Genomic DNA, 26,527 nt, shown 5'->3' with positions numbered 1-26,527 from the left:
ACCCTCCACAACTTACTGACTCCCTGTTTCCAAATGAGAAATAAAATTGGGCTGGGGGTTTAGCGCAGATGTAAAATGCCTCTGAGTTCAATCCCCTGTCTGTCTGTCTGTCTCTCTCTCTCTCTCTCTCTCTCTCACACACACACACACACACACACACACACACACACACACACACACAGAGGAATCAAAGCTCAAGGTGATGTAGAAATCCATCTACATGATGAGGACATGATATTTTAATGTTGGCTACCATTTACACTAAGCACTTACTATATTCTAGACACCATGGTTTAACCTTGTAAGAATTATGAGAATTAAGTTAGATAATGCAATCAGGAATAATGATTTGTTGTTTCCATTACATGAAATAAGAAATTAAAGGTAAAATAACTTTCCCACATTTGCCCAGCCAGTAAATGGTAAGACCTGGTGTCAGATCCCCAGGCTGTCTGGCTTGAAAGTCCGTGATCTAATTGCTCCTTAAAAGTTTGAAATGGAGGAACAGGAAATCTAATCAGTCATGAACTGAAAGATATGAAATCAAGTCATGTATCTTTCTGTCCCTCAAGTTTTCCCAGATGTAAAAGGAGAACAATACCTATCCCTTTCTTCCTCATAATGAGGCTCCAGAAGCCATGGGATATGCTAAAATATATCTGTGGCCACACAAAATCATGTACATGAATGTTAATGTCAGTGTTCTTCACATTAGCCAAAAGGTAGAAACTACCCACGTATCAGTTGGTGAATGGATAAACAGAATGCTTTATATACAGATAATGGGATATTCTTTAGCCATAAAATACTGATATGTGCTACATCATGGACGAACCTTACAAATATGAAGCTAAATGAAAGAAGTCACATACAAAAGGCCACATATGGTGTGATCTCACTTATGGGAAATGTCCAGGCGAGTTCATAAAGACAGAGGTGATCAGGTTGCCAGGCGTTAGGGTATGGGGGGTTCAGGATTGTAAGGAATTGTGACTGCTAATGGGTACAGGGTTGTTTTGGGGGAAGCGAAATGTTTTAGTGATGGCTATAACACTCTGTAAATACAATAAAAAGCACTAAGGTGTACTTTTTTTTTTTTTGCAGTACTAGGAATGGAACCCAGGGGCATTCTACCTCTGACACCACCAGCCCTATTTTTTATTCTTTATTTTGAAGCACGGTCTCACTGAGTTGCAAAGGGCCTCACTAAGTAGCTGAGGCTGTCCTTGAATCTTGTCTCAGCCTCCCAATTGCTGGGATTACAAGCATGCGCCACCATGCCCTGCATTAAGTGTACAATTTTGAAAAGAGTATTAATGGCATGTGAATTATATCTCAATAAAGCTTTTTTTGGGGGGACTGGGGATTGAACCCAGGGGTATCCTACCTCTAAGCTATATTCCCAGGCTGATTTTATTTATTTGGAAACGGAGTCTCGTTAAATTGCAGAGGGCTCACTAAATTGCCAAGGCTGGCTTTGAACCAACGATCCTGTCTCAGCCTCCCAAGTATTGGGATTTTAAGCCTGCACCACTACGCCCGGCTTTCTTTCTTATTATTTTAAAAAATAAAATAAAAACCACCTTAGAGGCAGCCAAAGGAAATAAATGTGAAATACTTTAGACAAAAGTATCACAGAAATATCATACTCCATTTTAAATATCATATGTTTGATGCTTATGAAAACACATACACCGCTGAAATGTGTGGTCTTCTATCACGTCTGTTGGTTCCTAACTTGTCCTAGGAGAATCTTAATTCACTTCAAACTACTTAACTCCTCTAGTTCCTGAATATCAGTTATTAAATGCAATTTAAACTTGCTACTGATGAAAACCCTAGGGACTTGTCCTGTTTAAAAAGGAGGGGGAGGGGGAGCCACAAAACCACCAAGGGACAATATTCAAAGGCCAGAGATAATAACAAGAATCTAGATCTAGTGGAAATGTTGTCTTCCATATCCTATTATTCTATATTCTTTTGGGAGAAGCGTATGAGGATTTTTTTGTGTGTGTGGTACTGGGGATTGAACCCAGGCCCATTCTACCTTCAAGATACACCTTCACCTGGGCTCTATTTTTTATTTTTGTTTTGAAACAAGGTCTCACTAGGTTGATGAGAGGCTCACTGTTTACTGAGGTTGTCCTCAAACCTGTGATTCCCCGTCTGAGCCTCCTAAGTACTGAGATTACAAGCGTTTGCCTCCATGTCCGGCTCAACCCAGGGTGGGAGGTATTCTACCTCTGAGTTACAGTCCCGGCCCTACTTTATTTTTCCTTTTGAAACAGGTCTCACTAAATGACTGAGGGCCTCAGTAAATTGGCCTTGAACCTGCGACCCTCCTGTCTCAGCCTCCCAAGTACTGGGATTGCAGGTGTGTGCCACTACACCTGGCTTCGTGTTTTCTATAATGACATTAGGCAATAAAACAACTCTAAAGATATCGCTCTATTAACATAACCAGCAACACCAACATGAATCCTCACCTCCACGTACTTCTCAACACAATTTATCTCATTTTCGTTTCAACAATACTTGTATATGGCATAAATTTTTACCCATTTTAAAGAAAAAGAAACCAAGGCACAAACGAGGTCCCCCAGTTAATGAGAGAGTCAATTCCAAGCGCTGTGGTTTTCTGCCATGTCACGTTGGTATTTGCTCCCTTCACCCATTTTGGTCACCTGTCTTTTACCAAATTAGATGAACTGGGCTCTCAAGAAATCTTAATTTCCCTTTTGTTCTGAAGTGTAGTTGTTCCATAAGTTTCTTTCTTTCTTTTTTTTTTTTTTGGGGGGGGGTGGTACTGGGGGTGGAACCCAGAGGCTTTCTACCTCCGGGCTATACTCCCAGACCTTTTTTTATATTTTATTTGGAAACAGGGTCTCACTAAGTTGCTGAGAGCCTCACTAAGTAGCTGAGGCTGGCTTGGAACCCGTGCGATCCTCCTGTCTCAGCCTCCCAAGTGCGAGGATTACAAGCCACCACGCCCAGCTCCAGAAGTTTCTAATAAGAAACACTTGCTCTTTCATGAATAATGAATGAAAAGACTCAAATATCCATAAAATTTTTACAAGGATAGAGATTCCCTTCCTGGTTGCTAAAAACTGTTTTAGAACTGATTCAGAGTCGGGCGTGGTGGCGCACGCTTGTAATCTCCACGCTTGGGAGGAGGCTGAGACAGGAGGATCGCTCAGGTTTGAAGCCAGCCTCCACTGGCTTAAGAGCCCCTGTTTCCAAACAAAAAATGTAAAATAGGTCTGGGAGTATAGCCCGGAGGTAGAAGGCCCCTGGGTTCCATCCCCAGTACCACCAAAAAAATAGAAAAAATTAAAAAAAGAACTGATTCAGAAGTGCTATTACTGCCAGACATTCTGGCACATGCCTGGAATCCCAGTAGATGGGAGGCTGAGACTGAGACAGGAGGACAAGCTTCCTGCCAGCTTCAGCAACTTAGCAAGACCCTCAGTAACTTAGTGAGACTCTGATTAAAAATAAAATATAAAGCTGGGAGTTGTGGTGCATGCTTGTAATACCAGTACTTGGGAGGCAGAGACAGGAGGATCCCAGGTTTGTGGCCAACCTCCAAAATTTAGTGAGACCATGTTTGAAAATAAAATAGGGCTGGGATATAGCTCAAAGGTAGTATGTCCATGGGTTCCATCCCCAGAACCATACACACACACACACACACACACACACACACACACACACACAGAGTAAAATAAAACACACAAAAAAAACCAAAAAATAGAATGGGAGGGAGGAGTGTAGCTCAGAGGCAGAACACCCCTGAGGTCAATTTACAACACACACACACACACACACACACACACACACACACACACAAAGGTGCTACTGAGCCAGTCTTTGCTTCCCAGCCAATCAAATGATGATTGAGTTCTCCAGATGAGAAACCTGCAGGCAAGACCACCGGAAGGCTTCTTCCAGAATTCAAGACCACTTCCAGAATCCTCACTTTTTGCATATAGTTTGATCAGTTTCCTGGCAACTAGCTCTTCTCCAAATTATTATTATTAGGCATCATTTTTCTTCCTTCTTTCTTCCTTTCTTCTTCCTTCCCCACTGACAGTATTTACTTTACATTTCATTGTGAGGCCTGAAGGTTTTTGCCTCTCAGAATTCCAATAGGAGTGCCAGGTGTGGTGACTCACGCTTATAATCCCAGGATTTGGGAGGTGGAGACCGGAGGATCAGGTTCTCAGACAGCCTCAGCTACTCGGCAAGGTCCTTCGCAACTCAGTGAGACCTTGTTTCAAAAATAAAAGGATTAGCTGGGCGTGGTGGTGCAGGCTTGTAATACCTGTGCTTGGGAGGCGGAGACAGGAGGATTGCAGGTTCAAAACCAGCCTTGCTGGCTTAAGAGACCCTGTTTCCAAATACAAATATAAACTAGGTCTGGGAGTGTAGCCCGGAGGTAGAAGGGTTTCCAGGAAATCCCTTCAGTGTTGCCTATTCCAATCCAGGGAAGATTCAGGAATTTATACTCTTTACCCTCCTGAATCTTTCTCCAATGCTGAAGCAACCCAACACTACCCACACAGAGCAGGCAGCACTCTCATGAGAACAGGAGTGCCAAGGGATAAGAGAAATTCTTGTTTCTCTGGTTCCTGAAGAGTTAGTTGTATTTTCAACACACAAGGACTGAACTACAATATTAAACCCAGGTCTTCATTTTCAAAGTGAATGGATTCATCAAAAGTATTAATAACATTCCTGCATTTGTTAAAAAGATATGTTCTGCATTTAAATTAATTTCTACACATTCAGCCCTCAACTTCCTTCTCTTCACAATGATTTTACAGTCTTGACCTTGGTTATTATACTTCTATGACACCACCCTATAATTTTTACTTGATGAAGAAATAAAACTAATTTTAAATATAGATACATTATTCCTTTCATAATGTACATTCACAAACAGACCACCAATGAAAATCACTCACTAGAGAAATTTTTCCTAAGCTTTTCAGTGTAAAGATAGCACCTTTTAATATTTGAACTAAATAAATTTACATAATTTTACCAGTAATATTTTTTAGGAAAAGGAATATTAATTCATAGACATTTATAGCTATAAGAAAGTGGGAAATCATTAATTAAAACTCCTTCATTTTAAAAATGAAAAGACACACAAGAAAAGACTGTTAAAGTTGGGCATGGCGGCAGATGCCTGCAATCCCAGTACTTGCGAGGCGGAGACAGGAGGATTCCAAGTTCAAGACCAGTCTCGGCAACTAGCAAGACCGTGTTTCATTAAAAAATAAAAAAATAAAATAGGGCTGAAGTATAGCTGGGAGGTAGAATGTCTCTGGGTTCAGGCTTCAGTAACAAAAAAAGAAAAAAAAGATTATCAGAGTCTTATAGCTGGTTAATCACAAGCATGGGTCTTTCATCCTGACTCCTAGGAGAAATTCTTGTAGACAGATGATATTTAATTTGTCCATATCAAAACCAAAGGCATCAAGCCAGGCCAGGTGGTGCACACTTGTAATTCCAGTACTTGGGAAGCTAGACCCCGGTGGAGCTCAGGTTCGCAGCCAGCCTCAGCTACTTGGTAAGGCCCTGTGCAACTTAGTGACACCTTGTTTCAAAATAAACTATAGGGCTGGGGATATAACTTGTAGGTAAAATGCCCCTGAGTTTGATCCCCAGTTCCGCAAAAAAAAAAAAAAAAAGGTATCATACATTAGAATGACTCTTAAAATGTATTTATGTATTTGACTGTCATATAGAATCTCTGGTTCCAGCTTTTAGTATTTTAAACCATAAATTCTTAACTTGTGACTTACCTTACTGAGTTGATCCAAGAGCCTTTGGTTCTGCTCTGAGAGTTCCTGGACAGCCCGTGTCTTTTCTCGGTCAGCCTCCCGAAGATGAGCTTGCTGCCTCTCCAGCTCGTCCTGTAGCTGCTTCACATCGCTCTCCAGCTCCGACACGCGCCCTTCCCACTCCCCTTCCCGGTTCTCAAATCGTCTTCTCAGCTCATGTTTCTCTTGTTCTAAGTGCTGGGCGAAGAGGGAAAAGGATTTAAAAACTTAGATTCCACAGCCTTCTCCCCCTTCACACTCTAACTTTTCTTTCTCAATTAGCACAAGAAAACACCTGCCACATAGGACAAGTTGCCCAACTCACAGCTACAAAAATATTCCTTTTCAGACCAAGAAAGGAGTTGGTTTCACAAAGAATGTCATTCCTACTGGAAACATTTAATGTTATGTTTATTATGCTTGGGCACAAGCTTTTAGACTTGGGAAATCACTTAGAATTTAATAAGTCATAATCAATTGGTAAACTACACATTTAAACAACTAAAATTGAATTCCATAACCAAAATGCTATTTTGGGGGGGAGGGTAATGGGGATTGAACCCAGGGGCGTTCTGCCCTTGAGCTACACACCCAGCCCTATTTTATTTTTGTGGTACTACAGATTGAACTCAGGGGCATACTACCTCCAAGCTATACCCCAGCCATTTTTATTTTTAATTTTGAAACCAGGTCTTGCTAACTTGCTGAGAGCCTCCCTAAATTGCTGAGGCTGATCTCAAACCTGGAATACTATCTCAGCCTCCCAAGCACTGGGATTACAGGGATATACCACCACCAGCTCGAAGACCTTGATGATCTTTTTAAATTTTGAAATAGGATCTAAGTTGCTGAGGGCCTCCCTTAGTTGCTGAGGCTGGTCTCAAATCTGTGATACACGTCTCAGACCCCCAATACTGGGATTATAGATGTGCGCCACCATGCCTGGATGCTACTTTTTTTTTTTTTTGGTGCTGGGAACTGAACCCAGAGGCATTCTACCTCCAAGCTATACCACTAGCCCAATTTTATTTATTTTGAAACAGGGTCTCACTAGATTGCTGAGAGCCTAAGTTGCTGAGGCTGGCTCTGAACTTGTGATCCTCCTGTCTCAGCCTCCCAAGTACTGAGATTACAAGCATGTGCCACCATACCCAGCTCTACTTACTACTCTTTTAAGGAGGCTTCCTTTGGAACCACATATGTCTTAATATCAGAATCTTACGATGACAGAATTTTCAGAGATGGAAAGACCCCAAGAGATCCTTTAGATTCTCTCCCTCTTCCTCTAAGAATGGAACTCAGGGACAGCCTACCTCCAAGCCACATCCCCATCCCTATTTTATTTTTATTTTTATTTTGAAACAGGGTCTTACTAGGTCAATGAGAGTCTCACTACTTGCTGAGGCTATCCTTGAACCTATGATCCTCTAGTCTCAGCCTCCAAGTACTGGGATTACAAGCGCATGCCACTACGCCAGGCTGACCATCTCTTCCTACAAATGAGGTAATAGAAGTGGCTAACTGACTAGTTCAAGATCAGCGCTAGGTAAATGGCAGAGCTGGGATTTGTTTCTTAAATCACCCGACTCTGTTTAGTGCTCTAGATCACAGCTTAATAAATATTTGTTACTATATATAGCACTATATTTCATTACTGAAATCATTAAGGCAAGTTCAGTTTCAGTCCTATTTAAATCATGGCCAATTAGTAAGCCTTGTATACCAATTTCTGGTCTAGTCATCCACTCCTAAAGGTTTACCACAGGACAAGCACTCTCCTGGGGATATGGTGATGAGCAAAATAGACACAGCCCTTGCCTTTGTGGGGTTTTCATTCTAGTGGAAGACTGATAAAGCCAATAAATTGTACATGACACACGTTATGCAGAAGAGTACAGATGGTTTGAAGTAGCAGCTCAATAAGGAATGCCTCTGAAAAAAATAATCATTTTGTTTCTGTGAGATAAATATGGATGTCTCTCTCCAAAGGCATATATATATATACATATATATTTTTTTTTTGGGGGGGGGTGGTACTGGGAGTGGAACCCAGGGGCTTTCTACCTTCAGGCTATCCTCCCAGACCTATTTTATACTTTATTTGGAAACAGGGTCTCAATAAGTTGCTGAGGCTGGCTTTGAACCTATGCGATCCTGTCTCAGCCTCCCAAGTGCTGGGATTACAGACATGCGTCACCATGCTCAGCCCCAAAATATATTCTTCTTAAAAAGCATACTACTTTCACCAGGCGTGGTGGCACATACTTGTAATCTCAGTACATGGGAGGCTGAGACAGGAGGATCACAGGTTTGTGGTCAGCCTCAGCTACTTAGTGAGGCCCTCCGCCAATTAGTGAGACCCTGTTTCAAAATAAAAAATAGGGCTGGGAGTAGAGCTCAGAGGTAGAATGCCCCTGGGTTCCATCCCCAGTACTGAAAAAAAAAAAAAAAAAGCATACTACTTACTACTTTTTAATTTTACTTTTTGGTGGTACTGGGGATGGAACCCAGAGGCCTTCTACCTCCGGGCTATACTCCCAGACCTATTTTATATTTCATTTGAAAACAGGGTCTCTTAAGCCAGCTGAGGCTGGCTTTGAACCTGTGCGATCCTCCCGTCTCAGCCTCCCAAGCGTGAGGATTATAAGTGAGCGCGACCAAGCCCGGTTCAAGCATACTACTTTTTAAGAAGCATAATAGCCAGGTTTATACTTTAAGTGACAAAGTAATGATCTCCAACTTGTGATCCTCTAAGAAAAGTTCTAGTGTATTTGTTCAAATTATACTGACCCAGATCCCAATTCCTAGACTGTAATTCAGCTAGGAATAGAGTGAGGTCTAGCCACCTATGTGTGTTCAAATGCATAGGTATATGTATTTGATTTTATGAGGAATTCTGCTGCACCAAAGACTGACATCAGGCACTGATATTATTTCTCAACATTCTAGCGAGGGGTGGTCGTTGACATTTGTAATACAAGTACTTGGGAGGCTGAGACAGAAGGATCATGGTTCATTGCCAGACTCAGCCACTTAGTAATGCCCTCCACAACTTAGTGAGACTCTGTTTCAAAATAAAAGTTAAAATAGGGCTGGGTACGTAGCCCAGAGGTAGAATGCCTCTGTGTTCAACCCCCAGCACCAAGCAAACAAAAAACCAACAATCTGAAATAAGCACATGAATCTTCTCCTCCAGAAAACTTGGTCCTCTCTTCTCCTTGGGAAGTTCCACTCACATGCTTAAAGTTCTCACCTTTTAAAATATATATTTTTAGGCCAGGCATGGTGGCTCATACTTGTAATCCCAGTACTTCGGAGGCTAAGACAGGAGGATTGCAGTTTAATGGCCAGCCTCAGCTCTTAGCCCCTCCACAACTGAGATCCTGTTTCAAAATAAGGAATTAAAAAATAGGGCTGGGGTGTAGCTTGGAGGTAAAATGCCCCTGGGTTTTGTCCCCAGTACTGAATGAAAAAAAAAATACACACACACACACACACACACACACACACACACACACACAACATGTATTTTGTGTTTTATTTTTTGAAGTCAGGCTTGGTGGTGCATGCTTGTAATCCTAGTACTTGGGAGGCTGAGACAGGAGGATCGCTGGTTTACAGACAGCCTCAGCTACTTTAGTGAGACCCTGTTTCAAAATAAGAAATAAAATAGGGTTGGAGTGTAGCTCATGTCCCTCTGGGTCCAATCCCTAGTACCACACACATACACACGATATCTATAGAGAGAAGGCTTTTTGTTGGAATGCCTCAAGGGCCAGCTTATCATCATGTAAGAAAATCAGCCTCATTCTTTCACATATGAGGTTTGTCTAAAAGAGGAGCATATCCCATTTCTTCCTGATATCTTATTCCCCTGTGCTCTCAGTGACTTGTGAGTATTTCAGAAAGTCAAACTGACCTCCAAAAGAGAGAAATTGACCATAATTGAGAGCAGTTCAAAGATATGTCAAAAGGTAAAAACATCGATCTAGGTGGGGCATGGTGGCACACGCTTGTCATTCCAGCATTCGGGAGGCTGAGACAGGAGGATCAGGATTTGCGGACAGGCTCAGCTACTTAGTGAGGCCCTCTGCAACTCAGTGAGACTCTGTTTCAAAATAAAAAATAAAAGCCGGGCGTGGTGGCGCACGCTTGTAATCCCCGCGCTTGGGAGGTGGAGACAGGCGGATCGCGCAGGTTCGAAGCCAGCCGTGCGCGCTAGCTTAGGAGACCCTGTTTCCAAATAAAAATGTAAAAATAGGTCTGGGAGTGTAGCCCGGAGGTAGAAGGGCTTCCAGGAACCCCAGTACCACCAAAATAAATAAATAAATAAATAAATAAACAAATAAATAAATAAATAAATAAAAATAGGGCTGGGGGTGTAGCTCAGAGTAGAATTCCCTTGGGTTCCATCCCTAGTACTGAAGAAAAAAAAAAGTGACCCAAAATTAAAATTCTGAGCACATTAGCAAAGGCAATTTTCACTGAAACTTTAAAGTTGACTACTTCAAAGGTTTTGAGGTTCACTCATTTGATTATAGTCACTTGAACATATTTGTTGAAAAAGCCACATAATTTTACATTTACATACCCTACAGTCTCAGACTGGAGTATGTGGAAAAAGGAATGACCAGGAAGAGACTGATACTCAACAACATAAGAATTTTTTTTGCTCTATGCTTCCCTGGTATTGCTAAACTTGCAAAAAATGAGAATGATTAGTCACTGTAGAAATCTCATAAAGATAGGATGCAGAGCCGGTCGTGGTGGTGCATGCTTGTAATCCCAGCATTTGGGAGGCTGAGACCAGAGGATTGTGGTTCACAGACAGCCTCACCTACTTAGTGAGGCTCTTTGCAACTCAATGAGACCCTGTTTCAAAATAAAGAATAAAAAATAGGGCAGGGAGTGTAGCTCAGGGGTAGAATGCCTCTGGGTTCCATCCCTAGTAACACACACACACACACACACACACACACACACAAAATAGAATGCAGAAACAAATGCTAACTGCAATCCTAAAACTGTGATATTTGGCTTTATTAAAATTTTCCAAAATGAAAAAGACTGAGCAGAAGGCAGCAGCAAGAACTCAGTAATCACAGTGTTACTGAGAGGCCAGATAAATTAGGCCTGTGTTCTAAAAGAACAGAGAGACTTAAAAATATTCAGCCAACAGCTGCGAGAGAACAGCCCCACCAAGCCACTAAAACAATCCAGTCCACGTGGGGGAGGCTTAGGCCAGGTGGTGCTAATCAATCTAATCTGTCCTCTGTTTCTTTAACAGGAGAGACACTCTGTCTCAGGTTTTCAGACCCTTTGACAAAATCAAGACTTATTAGTGAACAAACAACATTTAGCCTTTTGCACAGAATTTTGTCTTTGGTTTATTCTGATTCTCCTAGAATTACGTATTTTTACTAAGTGCTAAAGTAACTAGTAAACTCTTATGCAGAATGTCACAAAGTTTAGGGGTCAGGCTCTGCTTCCGCTGTCCCCCATTTTTCAGGGTTATATAGTATTTTAAAAGTTAATATCAAGATAGGCGTCATGGCCCATGCCGATCACGACCAACCTTAGCAACTTAGTGAGACTGTTTCAAAATAAGAGATAAGACAGAGCTGGAGGTTGTAGCTCAGAGGTAGAATGACCGAGTTCATTCCTCAGTAACTAACACGCATGCACAAGTAATATCAAAGTTGGCATGGTCACCAAAACAGGGAAGTCTAAGAAACCATCACAGCTAAGAGGAACTGAAGGAGACAGAAAAACTAAATGTAATTTGGTATCCTGGAACAACAAGAAAAAAAGCCATTAGGCAAAAAATAAGAAAATCTGAATACACGAAGGACTTTAGGTGGGTACTAATGTACTCGTACTGGTTAACTAATTATGGCAAATGTACCATCCAAACATCAGATGTTAATAAAAGGGAGCCAGGTGTAATGGTATATGCCTGTAATCCCAGTACATGGGAGGCTGAGACAGGAGTGGGTTTGAGGTCAGCCTCAGCAATTTAGCGAGGTCCTCCACAACTTAGTGAGACCCTGTTTCAAAATAAAAAAATAGAGCTGGGTGTGGTGGTATATGCTTGTAACCCCAGTACGTGGGAGGCTGAGATAGTAGGATCACAGGTTCGCGGCCAGCTTCAGCTACTTAGGCCTTCCACAACTTTGTGAGGCCTTGATTCAAAATAAGGAATAAAAAATAGGGATGGGGGATGTAACTCAGAGGTAGAATGCCCTTGGGTTCCATCACTAGCACCGCAAAAAATAAGTAAGATAGGGCTACGGGTACAGCTCAGAAGTAGAATGCCCCTGGGTTCCATCATCAGCACCGAAATAAATAAATAAATAAATAAATAAATAAATAAATAAGGCTGGGGTGCAGCTCAGAAACAATCATAACAATAGGAAACTGGATGCAGGTTATATGAAAATTCTCTAATAGCTTTCCAAGTTTTTCTATAAATCTAAAACCAATCATTCAAAAAAAGAGTGTATTTAAAATTCCTAAAACACAAAAATTGCTATCATTAGCCTACATAAAATAGATCTTTACCAAAAAGGATTTCTCAGGGTAAAAAAAGGAAAAAGTGGCACTGATCTAAGTCCAGGGCATTGTTCTTGAAAAATACAGAAAGTACTCTTCTCCAAAAAGACCAAGTACTAAATGCAAATTAATACCTCTGGGTTTGTTCCTCTAAATCTAGTAGTGATTTCCAGATACTCATTTTCTCTCTTTCTTCCTCTCTCTCTCTAACCCCACCTACATGCACATGCGTGTGCGCGCGCACACACACACACTTAAAACACAGGACTAGAACCATGAGAACTGGCTTAGAGGAGGAGGAGGAAAATGTAGCTGAAAGGAGAAACAACTGCTATACTAAGAGATAATCTACTCTCAGCCACAATGGAAAAGGGGGAGGGGAGTTTCTGTACAAAAATAAACATTTCATCCCTGAAAAGCAAGTATATAAATGCAAGTTAGTATACCTTGGTTCATATTCTGGGGGAAAAACTAAGGACTTGACTGGATATGAGTTTTAAAATAAAAGACTAATATACAAACTGAAATAACAAGTATTTAAAATGTAGAGCACACAAGAATGAGTGAATGAATAATAAAATACAGTATAGTCAAATTCAGTTTTGGAAAAAATGACTAAAACCTGACCATTTTTCAAATTAATTTTTATTTTTATTTTAACTCCTAGATACATATATCTAAAAACTTCTGCTAACCTTTGATCCATTTAACACTTAAAACAGTGTGCCTTTGATGATAAGAGTAGTGTAAGATCAAGACCTGATGTCTGAAACAAAAAACAATCTTAGGTTTGGTACACAGAACTGGGGAGGTACTCAAATTAACTCACGAATAGGTAGAAGAGATATTGAAAATAGTTCACTTGTCTTAAAGTCAGAAAGATTGATGCAACTAAAATAAAACGAGTTTAATAGTGAAGCCACCATTCTCGGAGTCCACTCACATTTTGGTTTTGAGGTGGGGGTCTTGCTCAATTGCCCAGGTGGGCCTAGAGCTGAATCCTCATGCCTCAACCTCCCAAGGAACCAGGGTTACAGGTATGTTCATGGAGTTCAACCCCATTCACACATTCACCTTTCAGACTAATCTGTGAGAAAATGTGTTTGGCTCCAATGCCTGACAGTTTTTGAAAAATTATAAATCCTTAAATTAAGAGCTGGTTCATTAATCCCAAATGTTTAATTTGATTGAAAATATGGCAGCTTTTTTTTTGAGGGGTGTAATGGGGATTGAATCCATGGGGAGGGATTCTACCTCCAAGCTACATCACTAGCCCTATTTTACTTTTTGTTCTGAATAGGGTTTAAGTTGCTGTGGGTCTAAGTGGCTGAGGCTGGCCTCAGATTTTTTATTCTGTTTCAGCCTCCCAAATATTGCGATTATAGGAGTGCAACCCTATACCCACAGCTGTGTTATGTTTTAAAAGAGAATTTTGTCTAAATATTCTAAAACCTAGGTTGCTCAAAAATATACTGTGGGGAAAACTCACTGGTAGGTATCAAATAAAACAGTCCTGTGTAAATCAGGTTCGTCCCTCTCATATTAACATTAAAATAACAAGTGCTGGGGTAAAGCTCGGTGGTAAAGCGCCTATGAGAGGCGCTGTGCGCACACACACACACACACACAAGGAACCAATGGGAATGTTTTATATTTTTAAACATACATTAAAAGAAAACTTGGCCGGGTGTGGTGGCGCACGCTTGTAATCCCCGCACTTGGGAGGCAGAGACAGGAGGATCACTCAGGTTCCAAGCCAGCCGCCCGCACTGGCTTAGGAGACCCTGTTTCCAAATAAAAAATGTAAAAATAGGTCTGGCAGTGTAGCCCGGAGGTAGAAGGGCTTCCAGGAACCCCAGTACCACCAAAAAAAAAAAAAAAAAAAAAAAAAAAAAAAGAAAGAAAGCAAGCAAGCAAGCTTAAGAGCTGGACATGGTGGTGCACTAGTATAGGCCCTGCTACACAAGAGGCTGAGGCAGGAGGATCACTTAAGGCCAGAGAAGCTCAAAGCCAGCCTATGCCACACAGAAAACCCCATCTCAAAAAAAAAAAAAAAAAAGAAAGAAAGAAAAAATAGAAGCCGGGTGTGGAGGTGCACACTTGTAATCCCAGTATTCAGGAGGCTGAGACAGGAGGTTCATGGTTCGCAGGCAGCTTCAGCTACTTAGTGAGGCCCTTTGCAAGGCAGTGAGACCCGGTTTCAAAATAAAGAATAAAAAAGAATAGGGCTGGGGGTGTAGCTTGGAGGTCAAATACCCCTGGGTTCCATCCCCAGTACTGAAAAAAAATTAAAAAAAATTTCATTACTTTCAAATTTACATAGAATTAGCATAACTTCAAAAATTTAAGTTTAGTTATTTTAAATTGTGGTAAATAAACATAATGTGCAATTTACTATCCTAGCAAGTATACATTCAACAATTTTAAAATAAATCTTTGTGTGTGTGGTCCTGGGTATCGAACCCCAGGGGCATTCGACCTCCAAGCTACACTTCCAGCCCAATTTTTATTTATTTATTATTTATTTATTTATTTTTATTTTTATTTTTATTTTTATTTTTTTTTTTTTTGCGGGTCTGGGATGGAACCCGGGGGCATTCTACCTCTGGGCTATACTCCCAGACCTATTTTATATTTTATTTGGAAACAGGGTCTCACTAAGTTGCTGAGAGCCTCACTAAGTAGCTGAGGCTGGCTTCGAACTTGTGAGAGCCTCCTGCCTCGGCCTCCCAAGCGCTGGGATTACAAGCGTGCGCAACCACGCCTGGCTTAAAGATAATTTATTCTTTTAAAATAAACTTTCTTTTTTTTTTTTTACAGTGGAATTTAGAAATGTTCCCTTTGTTGAATAAATGCATAAATGTTCCACATGGAAACCAGGGTGTGTGTAACTGCACACTCAGGATTACTCTGAAATCTATCGCTAATCAAACTGATCCGATGTTCCTTTCAAGGTTAGTTCTCTCTTCCATCAAGTATCTCACCAAAGGAATTCCAAATCACAAGTGTAAATCTCTTCAGTAGTACTTCTTTACACAGTCCTGTAATTGAAACTCTTTAGGGAAAAAGAGACGGCTATTTATTTCTAGACCTCTACTTCAAGTGAAAATTAAACAATTCAATTCATTAGGCTGCTCTTTGGCAGTCTACTTACAGGTCTCACAAACAACTTTTCGGAGACTTATCTCAGGAGTTCATCGGCTGCCAGACCTACTTAACAGGCCAACTAAACTACAGTCCACTCACTGGTTTCCTTTTACCCCTGATTTTACTTTTGATGTCACTGGACTGCAGGCACACTAAAATCTTATTCGAGAATGTTTTGAATCCACATTCTGACTGTTCAACTGGTAGCAGTGATACAACTCGAGTTGGGTCAATTTCAGATCTGCACTATTTCCTTCTTATAACTGAGAATGAAAAGAACGGGTCACAATCAAACTGGCTAACTACAGCAAATGTGGTCTTGGAAAAGAATAACTTGTCTCCACTTTCATAGATGACTCCTCCCCACATTTTTTCCCTTCTTTCTTTCAAATCTAATTTTTAGGAATGTAGTTCTGTACTGCATTCAACATTCTTTTCCAGTTAAAGGCAAGAAAACGAACTGGCATAGCTCTGAAAGACTCTGGCCTAGGAAATTAGCAGAAATGTTACAAATACTTTAAAAAAAAAAAGGTATTTGTTACAGTACTTGCAAGTAATAAGGTTCTCATAGGTGACATTTGGCAAATAACTGCAACTTAAGACCCAGGACGCGGAAAAGTACTACTTCGATACAAATAAATATCGAGGCCCAAATTAAAACTACTATCAGCAGTCACATGTTGAGCCTTGCCTGATTTCTGCAATGGAACCACATTTCCTAATCCCCAAGCATTTGAAGGCTATATAAAGCTCCTTTAGGGGCACTTGTTTCCCAGAACTCTGAGCTGCCAGGAAGTTAAGACAAGGGCATCTAGAGGCCTTAATGCCTAAGCTGGAAAGCTTTAGACTAACACCTTTATTAGAGATTAACTACTTCCCTGAAAACCCAGAGCATATTTTAAATGCTTCTCGACTTTCTCCCTTCTCTGGGTGCAGACATCGCCTCAGTGCTGTATAAATTAGTCATACTGTAAGCTCTATTTTAGATGCTGTGTACAGTACATATATAGAACGGCCCACAGCAGTGGGAGCCCTGCACGGACCCATTTGCTGTGAACAGAGTGGGAAAGTCAAACGGGTTCTGTGAATGCCCTGATCATTCGAAAGCCTCCGTCCTGCCACCGGTTCCAGGCGATTTTCTTTGAAGTACGCTGAGCACGGAAAGGGGGAGGGGGAATGGCTCCCCGAAAGCCCAGGGCCGCCTCGCTTCCCACCCCTGCTCGGAGGTCCTCACCTCCAGCTTGTCGGTCAGCTCCTTGTGCATCTGCTCGTACTGCCGGCTCATGTCCTGGTTCCTTTCGAGCAGAGCCTTGCCGAGCCGAGCGGCCAACACCAGATCCTTCTCCTTCTGCCGGATCACGGACAGCAGCTCGGGGTCCTGGGCGGGCGGCGGCTGCGGTCCGGCCCCCTCGATGGGAGGTCCGGGTTCGGCCTGAGGATGCTCCCCAGGGTCGGACGGCCGCTCCCCGGCCGCCAGCAGCGCCAGCTCCTCCTCTAACGCCAGTTCGAGCTCCCCGGGGCCCCCGGGGAAGGAGACGAGGGCGGCGGCGGCGGCGGCGGCGGCCGGACTCCGGGCTGCGTCCCCGGCCCCGGCGGGCAGCTCCATGCAGCAGGCGCTGTCCGGCTCGGCGGGTGCTGAAGCGCGGCCGGCCAAGCCCAGGCAGAAGGCGGACATGGCCCGCAGCGGTGCGGCGCGGCGCGGCCCGGCCGGCGCGCGCCAGGCTGCAGGGGAGGGGCCGCCGCGCCCCCCCGCGCCCCGCCGCGGCACGCGCCCCCGGCCCGCGCCCCCCCCCGCGCCGCACGCGCCCGCCCCCGCCCCGGCTCGGCTGCTCGCGCGCGGGAGGAGCGGGAGCCCGGCGGGAGGCCGCGCGCGGCGGGAGGCCGGGCGCCGCGCGGGAGTCGCGGGCGGGCGGGAGGCGCTCAGCCGCCCTGTCGCTGCTGCCGCCGCCGCCGGCCGGGCCGCGCCTCACGGGGCGCGCTGCGCTCCGCTGTCGCTGCGACGCTCGCTGCTGCTGCTGCTGCTGCTGCTGCTGCTGCGGGCGGCCGCGCTCGGCAGCCGCGCTCCATGTCCCTCGGCTCGGCGGCAGCAGCGGCGGCGGCGGCGGCGGCTCCGCATCCCGGAGCTCCTTCCTGCCCGGCCGCCCTCCGCCCCGGCCGGCCCGCGCCCGCCCCGGGCTTCCGGCCGCGCCCTCGCCCCGCCCCGCGCCGGCGCCTGACGCGCGCGGGCACCTGTTCCCCGCGGCCGCGCAGGATTCGCCGGCTCGCGGGTCTCCTCAGCGGCGCCCAGGTGGCGCCCGCCGCCTTAACCCCTGCGCTGCCTCGCCGCGCGCTCCGGCTGCGCGCGCCGCCTGCGGGGGCCGCGGCCACGCCCCCCAGCCGCGAGTCCACTCCGCGGCGCGGCTCCGCCCCCAGCCTCGCTCCCACGGCGGCCGCGGCCCCGCCCCGGCGCACGCACCTCGCGCCTCGCGCGGCGAGCCCCGCCCACAGCCTCGTTCTCACCTAGGGCGCGGCCCCGCCCACAGCCTCGTTCTCACCTAGGGCGCGGCCCCGCCCACAGCCTCGTTCTCACCTAGGGGCGCGGCGAGCCCCGCCCACAGCCTGGTTCTCACCTAGGGCGCGGCCCCGCCCACAGCCTCGCTCCGGCTTCAGGGCCGGGGCGAGTATCCGAGTCCCCGTAGGACTCAGTCTCCTCTCTCAGGTGATTTGAGGGCCAAGGGCCTGGAGACATTTCTCCGAGATAGGTAGCCAAGCCCGGAGAGATTCGCAGTCACGGAATTTAGGTCTGGGCCCCCAAGAGAGCTAAGCAGTCAGGAGAGGGAGCCCTAGAGAGCAGTAAGGAGGAGAGATGACTTGGGAAACCTCGCGTCTTAATGGTGATGACTCAGGAATATGAAGAAGGCCCAGATGCTTCGGAGATCAGGCCGAAGAAAGGGTTTATGTGTAGAAATAAAGGAAAAAACTGTTCACAGGTGGAAATAGAAACAGAGAATCTCCCTAATAAAGACTACCTTTTTTGGTACTTAGTGTGTGTCGTGTCCTCTTTTTTTACTTTTTTGGGGGAGGAGGTACTGGGGATTGAACCCAGGGGCATTCTGCCTTTGAGCTGCACCCCCAGTCCTATGTTTTATTCTTTATTTCGAAACAGGGTCTCACTGAGTTTGGGAAGGGCCTTGCTAAACTACCGAGTTTGGCCACAAACCTGCGATCCTCCTGTCTAATCCTCCCAAAAACTGGGATTACAAGAGAGAACGCCACTTCTCCTGGCTTTGCCTTTAATAATTCTTTAATAAGTGTTTTATAGCCAGTGTGGTGGCGTTCACTTGTAATCCCAGTACTTGGGAGGCTGAGACTGGACGATGGCAGGTTCATGGCCAGTCTCAGCTACTTAGGCCCTGTTTCAAAATAAAGAATAAAATATAGGGCAGGTGGTGTAGCTCGGAGGTTGAATGCCCCTGGGTTCCATCCCCAGACCCACCAAAAAATAAATAAATAAAATAAACAAATACTTTATATGCATCATCGAAGATAATCCTAACAAGGACCTTATTAAAAAAATACCATCATTGGTCCCATGTTACAGAAAAAGAAACTGAGGCCTGAGATCCAGATCTGGCAGGCTGACTGCATAGTTCACACAAATCACTATTCTTTCTTCACTTATGACCATTCTTGAGGAAGATAAGTGGTAATTTATGATAAAATGGGTTGGCTTAATATCGAAAGGAAGCTTCCCATAGTGATCAAAATAAGGATTGAAGAGCCTACTGGGCATCTTCCAGTTCTTACTTGTGTGTCCCTGGTGATGCGCCTGTCTCCTGTTTTCAGAAACAATTCCATTTGAAGCCAGAATTGGTCCTTCTTGTTTTCTTCTCCTATTGAATGACAACCCATTTTTGAGTTAGATCATACTTGACTCTTTTTATCCTGGTGAGATGAAATTTTCAGGACACTGAGAGACTGAAATAGGTCAAATGGTTTCTCAGTTTTTTTTCCTTGTTTTTTTTTTTTTTTCTTTTCTTGGTGGTACTGGGGTTTCTGGAAGCCCTTCTACCTCTGTGCTACACTCCCAGACCTTTTTTTTTTTTTAAATATTTTTATTTGGAAACAGGGTCTCTTAATCCAGCTGAGGCTGGCTTCGAACCTGCGGGATCCTCCTGTCTCCGCCTCCCAAGCGCGGGGATTACAAGCGTGCGCCACCACGCCCAGCTTTTAATTTCTTTTTAAAATTTACTCTGGGACAGTCTTGCTAAGTTACTGAGGATCTTGCTAAGTTGTGGAGGCTGGCCAGGAACCTATGATCATCCTGTCTCAGCCTTCCAAGTGTTGGGGTTACGGGCATATGCCACCACTTCTGGCTTTTTACTCCTTACTAAACACAGAGTCTAAACATTACTCAGGTAATCACAATCTATTCTCAGACCCAAGGCAAAAATTCCGAGCCTCTGGGCTGGCTTTGGAAAGGAGACATAAAATAGAGAATTGTCACTGTCAATCTTAAAGCTGGATGTTTGCACTTGACCAGGGAGCCATTCAAGAAATGGAATGTTCTAGCCGGGCATGGTGGAGCACGCTTGTAATCCCCAGCATTTGGGAGGCTGAGACAGGAGGATCGCAGGTTCATGGACAGTCTCAGCTACTTGGGCCTCCTTAACTTAGACCCCATTTCAAAAGAAAGAATAAAAATTGGTCTGGGGGTGTAGCTTGGAGGTGGAATGCCCCTGGGTTCAACCCCCAGCAACACACACACACACACACACACACACACACACACACACACACAAATGGAATGTTCTAACACTCTTCCTTATGGCCTCTCTTGAGCAGAAATTGCAGGTCTTGGTGAGATCCCGTTGCTACTCTCTTTTGTCTTGTTGGGATCACAAAAGGACAAGCTGCTCCCTAGACACACATACAGGAGAACTAACAGGATTCCTGATCAAAATGGGTTTCACCTATTTTTCTTCATTAATACAGACAGGCAGCCCACCTATCCAAAAGAATACTTTGGCTTCACTTCCTTGAACTCAGTAGTCCTGATCTATTAGACATAGCGGTTACTGTGAAAATGGACTATTAGCATGCCAACTCTTATTTCTAAAAGAACAGTCACTGACTATCTTAGCTAGGAAATGATGGTTTCTTTTGCGGGTCTGGGGATGGAACCCAGGGGCATTCGACCTCCGAGCTACACCCCCTGCCCTATTTTTTATTCTTATTTTGAAACCGGGTCTCACTGAGTTGTAGAGGGCCTCACTAAGTAGCTGAGGCTGTCCACGAACCGCGATCCTCCAGTTCTCAGCCTCCCAAATGCTGGGATTACAAGCATGAGCTACCACACCCAGCTGAAATAATTGTTTCGTGTGTGTGTGTGTGTGTGTGTGTGTGTGTGTGTGTGTGTGTATGTAACTGGGGATTGAACCAGGGGCACTACACCTCTGAGATGCACCCCAACCCTACTTTTTATTCATTTTGAAGCAGGGTCTCACTAAGTTGTGGGGACCCTCACTAAGTAGCTGAGGCTGTCTGCGAACCTGTGATCCTCCTGTCTCTGCCTCCCAAGGACTGGGATTACAAGTTTGTACCACCATGCCTGGCTTAAAATGATTGTTTCTTACTGTAGTTTTGGATTCCTATGAATGACCAAAGCAGATTAACTTAAGTTTGTAAAACTATTTAGAATAAGCCAGGCATGGTCATGTATGCTTATAATCCCAGCATTTGGGAGTCTGAGATGGGAAGATCCTGGTTCACAGACAGCCTCAGCTACTTAGCCTCTTTGCAACTCAGTGAGACCCTGTTTCAAAATAAAGAATAAAGAAAGGGCTGGGGGTGTTATTATTTAATTAAAAAATAATTTTTTATTTTGATGCCCTCAGGCAGCACTAAGGTGCTGAGACTGGTCTCAAACCTGTGATCTTCCAATGTCAGCCTTTCTAGTACCAGGATTACAGGTGTGCGCCACCACATCTGGCGTATAGTTCGGATCTTAAGTATCCTTGAAAGATATATGTTGCAAAGGCTTGGCTCCCATTGTGGCGCTAGTGGGAGCTGGGAGCTGGAACCTTTTTTTTTTTTTTTTTTTGGTGGTACTGGGGTTCCTGGAAGCCCTTCTACCTCCGGGCTACACTCCCAGACCTATTTTTATATTTTTGTTTAGAAACAGGGTCTCCTAAGCCAGCGCGTGTGGCTGGCTTCGAACCTGCGCGATCTTCCTGTCTCTGTCTCCCAAGCGGCGATTACAAGCGTGCCCCACCACGCCCGGCAGGAGCTGGAACCTTTAAGAAGTGGGGCCTCATGGGAAGTCTGGCGGTCACACCTTTTGGGGGTGTGTCCTCGAAGGGAATTGTGGGACCCAGGCCACTTCCTCTTTTTCTCTGCTTCTTGGCCCTGAGGTGGGCAGTTTTGCTTCCTCACACACTTCTGTCCTGACATGCTCTCTTGTCCAGAACAATGGGGCCAACCAGTCATGGACTGGAAACTCTTAGCTGTGAAACAAAGTGCACTTTTTCCATATAAGTTTATTGTCTCATGTTTTTTTGTTTGTTTTTGTTTTGTGGTACTAGGGATTGAACCCAGGGGCATTCTTCCTCTGATCCATACCTCAGGCCCTATTTTTTTTTTTTTTTTGGAATAGGGTCTCACTATGTCGCCAAGAGACTTAAGTTGTTGAGGCTGGTCTTGAAACTGTGATCCTCCTCTCTCAGCCTCTCAAGTATTGGTATTACAGGTGTGTGCCACCATGCCCAGCTCAGGATTTTTTTTGTTTTGGTTTTGTTTTTTTTGCGGTACTAGGGATTGAACCCAGGGGCATTTTACCACCCAACTACACTCCCAGCCCATTTTTTTTATTCTTTATTTTGAAACAAGGTCTCCCTAAGTTGGGAAGGCCTCACTGAGTAGCTGAGGCTGGTCTCAAACCTGAGATTCTCCTGTCTCAACCTCACAAGTGTTGGGATTACAAGCGTGCGCCACCACACCCGGCTAGCTCAGATACTTTTTACGGTATCAGAAATTTAACACAGTACCCCTGTCTAATTCAAGTTAAGGTAACAGTAGTGATACCCACTTGTTTTTACAACATCAGTGTCAATGACAACACAGTTAAAAACAAAACAGTAGCCGGGCGTCGTGACGCACTCTTGTAATCCCAGCATTCGGGAGGCTGAGCCAAGAGAATCGCTGTTCATCGCGGTTCATGGCCAGCCTCAGCTACTTAGTGAGGTCCTGTGCAACTCAGTGAGACCCCGTTTCAAAATAAAGAATAAAAAATAGGGAAGGGGGTGTAGCTCGGAGGTTAAATGCCCCTGAGTTTCATCCCCAGACCTGAAAAAAAGAAAAAAAAATAGGGCTGGGGTTATAGCTTGGAGGTAGAATGCCCCTGGGTTCCATCCCTAGTACCGCAAAAAATAAGTATAATTAGCATTGTTATGATTATTAGATAAAATTAGTATTGCTATCATTAAAGTTATTATAAAAATAGTCTGCGCAGTCTCCCAGAAGGGCTCTTTGGGACCTTCAGAAATCATTGTGCCATGTTCTGGGACTGTCACTCAAGACCGTTAGGCCCACATTGAGGTGATAGAATGAGCAGGTACCTGCTTAGGAGGAAATTGTGCCAGGATTGAAAACTCACCAAAGAAAAGATTGGACAGTTCTTGGGATTCTAAGAAGCTTATTACTTAGCTCACTCGGCTTCTCCCTAGAACCAAGCATTATGTTCCTTTATGTAGCATTACCTCATTTAGTCCTCACAGTAACCCCCTAATGCTAGGAACATTGGCATCTGCTAATAGGCGATATAGGATGTTACTGTCTTAGGCCTGTCTGACTCCAAGACACCTGCTCTGATTTACCATTCCTCACTTCACATTTTTATTCTTACATATTCACTAAAATATATTTGCATCATAATTCATTTTGGTACCTGGATATTTTGGTGAATTTGAGTATTCCTCCTCCTCCTCCTCCTCCTCCTCCTCCTCCTCCTCCTCCTCCTCCTCCTCGTTTTTCTGGTAGTGGGGATTAAACCCATAAACCCAGGGGGCATTCTTGTGTGTGTGTGTGTGTGTGTGTGTGTGTGTGTGTGTGTGGTACTGGGGATGGAACCCAGAGGCTTTCTACCTCTGGGCTATACTCCTGTTGGGGTCCGCTCAACTGCCTGACAGAACTTCCGATGAATCAGCTACATGTATCGTGGAGCACAGTTCTGCACAACCGCCTGAACTTCAGATGAATGAATCTGCAACATGCAGCACCGAGCAGATATGGAGGACGTAACTACTCTCCTTGTTCCCGCTAGCCCAATTTGGTAATGTTGAGCCTTATTGGCTCAAATAATGCTTCCATGTTCGTGAACCCCTCGTGCATTGGATAATGATTGGCTGCAAATTATGTACTTTACACATGCAAGAGTGACCTTTAGCTTGATAGGTTAGAATAGTTTCCTGTTGGAAATCCCCCTTGCGGTTTTTTGCTTTAAATTGGGTTGCCTGAGAGAAATAAACGAGATCCTGCTCGACTCGAGATCCTGCTTGACTCGACTCCCGGCTCGTGTGTATGTTTCTGTTTGGGCTGTCAGTACTCGCTTTCCTCCTCAGCCCCACCGCTGACAGGCTGGACCCGTGAGTCTGGTGTCCCATGTGAGGAACTCTCTCTCGGCGAAATGCTGACAGGCCAATCAGTCCACGGGTGAGTGTCCCCTCATAAATTATGGGGAAGTCCAGTTCTAAACCTGACCCTGCCCTAGAATCCCTTCGACTCTCAAGAGCCGAGGACTTAATCTCACTGATAACTGAGTCACCCAGGCCTGGGGGTACCTTTTAAAATCTGCCCCATGGCTCCCCGAAAGTAATCTTTTTGTTTGGGATACCTGGGATCAAGTTGAGGGGCTGGTTAGGTGAGCCCTGACAGAGCAAGGGGATATCCCCACACTGGGGGTTCTCCCCACCATCTCTGTGCTTAAAAGTTGTTTTTCCCCACGACCCCTGAAGGAACTCGCTGACTGTGGCCCCAAGCCAGCGAAAGAAGGGTCCGCTGAACATACGCCCCCCCTCCGGTCCCAAAGCCCCTAAGAAACCTCCTGATCCCGCCAATCCCTTTGGGGACGCTAAGGGCTCCCCATAGCCCCTTTCCCCGGCCAATTCCTTCTCTGTACCCTCAGCTCCGCCGCTATATGCGGGTGAAGGGGGAGCTGGAGGAACTGCGGGCCTCTCTCCTGTCAACATCAACCCGGGAGGAAACCGCCCTGCTGCCTGGTACCCCTGGGAACCACAAGACCTAAAAGAACTTATAAAGGCTGTGGCAGAGGACAGGCCTAACTCACCTTGGGCAGACACCCTTAAAGAAGGATTAGCCTACCAGGCGCTTGTCCCGCGTGACTGGAGAGATCTAACTAAGGCCGTGCTCCCTGGGACTCTTTTTCTTAAGTGGACAGCATATTGTCAGGAGGAGTATAAAATCCAGGGTGAACGGAATAAAGCTGCTCAGCCTGTTATACCTCTAAATTATAACATGCTCTCTGATACAGGCGATCAGTTCACCACTGGCCTCCAACAGGTGGCCTTACCCCCCCCCCCGCCCCCTACCAAGACCAGGTATGGATAGCTGCTTTGACAGCGTGGAGGAAATTAGATGAAGGGCCTACTGAAGCCCCTATCGCTAGGATAACCCAAAAAGCAAAAATACAGAAGTCAATTAATGAGACATCCTTAAGGAGATTTAATCCCACGCCACCTTTAATTTTATGTTTTCATGGGACGCACCCTGTGCTTGGCTCTTTTGGCCCAAATGGGAGAGCCCATTCATTGGATACACCTCTCCATAGGAGGAGCACCCCGGGTATATTCCATAATTGATCAAATAGCAGATTACATTATTAAAGGAAGAGACATAGCAAATCGGCTTTTTAGAATGGACCCTCAAGATATAATTATCCCTTACCGATTATCTGATTTCACCTGGTTCCAAAAAAATAATAAAAGAATGGTAATAGCATTAGAGGGATTTTGGGGTAACGTTGATTGTCATTATGGTCCCTATAAGTGGATGAGCTCTTTTACTAGATTGGAGTGGAGGCCCCCCAAAATCTTTATCCGAGAGCCTAATCCAAATTTCCTGATGGTATTTACCGATGGGGGGCGTATGGGGGCAGCCGTGGTTATATATCCTTCATTTGTCAACAGACAAGACCCACAGCCAATTCAAACAATATCCCATCCAATAGAAGGCTCCCCCCAGTTCAAAGAATTATCTTCAGTAGTATTAGTGCTAAATGCCATTCATGAACCCATCAGTTTATTTTCAGATAGCCAATATATGGCTAATCTGTTACCTTTATTAATGGAGGCCCATATTAAACTAGATTCCAATCCTATTACCCCTCTAATGATTCAAACACAAACAATTTTAAAACACAAATACATTCTATATTTTTACAACATTTGCGAGGCCACCAAAATCTACCGGGCCTCCTCTCTAAAGGCAATCAAACTGCAGACAAATTAGCCTCCTCTATTTTCTCCATAACGGAGGCCACCAAATTCCATCAACTTACTCACGTCAATTGGAGGGGCTTAAAACATAAATACCCACAGGCATCGACAACTGATTTAAAAAAGATTGTGCGTGCCTGTCGATCCTGCCAACCCTTCTTTCAAATACCGCCCCCCACAAATCTCGGGCAGTAACCCTTGAGGATTGCACCCCAACAATCTTTGGCAAATTGATGTTACCCATTATTCCCCCTTTGGCAGACTAAAATATATCTTTGTTTCAGTCGATACCTACTCCCAAGCATGCTGGGCCTCAGCCCATGCAGGAGAAAAGACCAAACATGCTATTAGTCAAATGCTACAATGTTTTGCCACCCTTGGGTTGCCCAACCAGATAAAAATGGATGATGGGCCATGTTTTATGGGCAAGGCCTTTGCTGTTTTCCTCCAAACCTGGAATATCTCCCATACTACGGGCATTCCGTATAATCCTAGAGGACAGGCCAT

At 44.7% G+C, this 26,527-nt stretch overlaps 1 protein-coding gene across 1 annotated transcript in view; it reads right to left on the bottom strand.

Annotated features, from left to right (window-relative positions):
- The window catches only part of BICDL1 (BICD family like cargo adaptor 1), a gene marked incomplete at both ends in the record, with an annotated part of 110,534 nt that extends 93,329 nt beyond the window's left edge, over window positions 1-17,205 (bottom strand). Inside the window, 2 exons of the mRNA XM_080717773.1 lie at window positions 5,814-6,029; window positions 16,765-17,205. Coding sequence (XP_080573899.1) covers window positions 5,814-6,029; window positions 16,765-17,205 — 657 coding nt within the window. The remainder of the gene's footprint in view (window positions 1-5,813; window positions 6,030-16,764) is intronic.
- Window positions 17,206-26,527: the final 9,322 nt, after the last annotated feature.

Source organism: Muscardinus avellanarius (genome assembly GCF_963383645.1).
Source record: "Muscardinus avellanarius genome assembly, chromosome: 21".
NCBI classification, from domain to species: domain Eukaryota; kingdom Metazoa; phylum Chordata; class Mammalia; order Rodentia; family Gliridae; genus Muscardinus; species Muscardinus avellanarius.
This window is presented reverse-complemented; position numbering and strand designations above follow the sequence as displayed.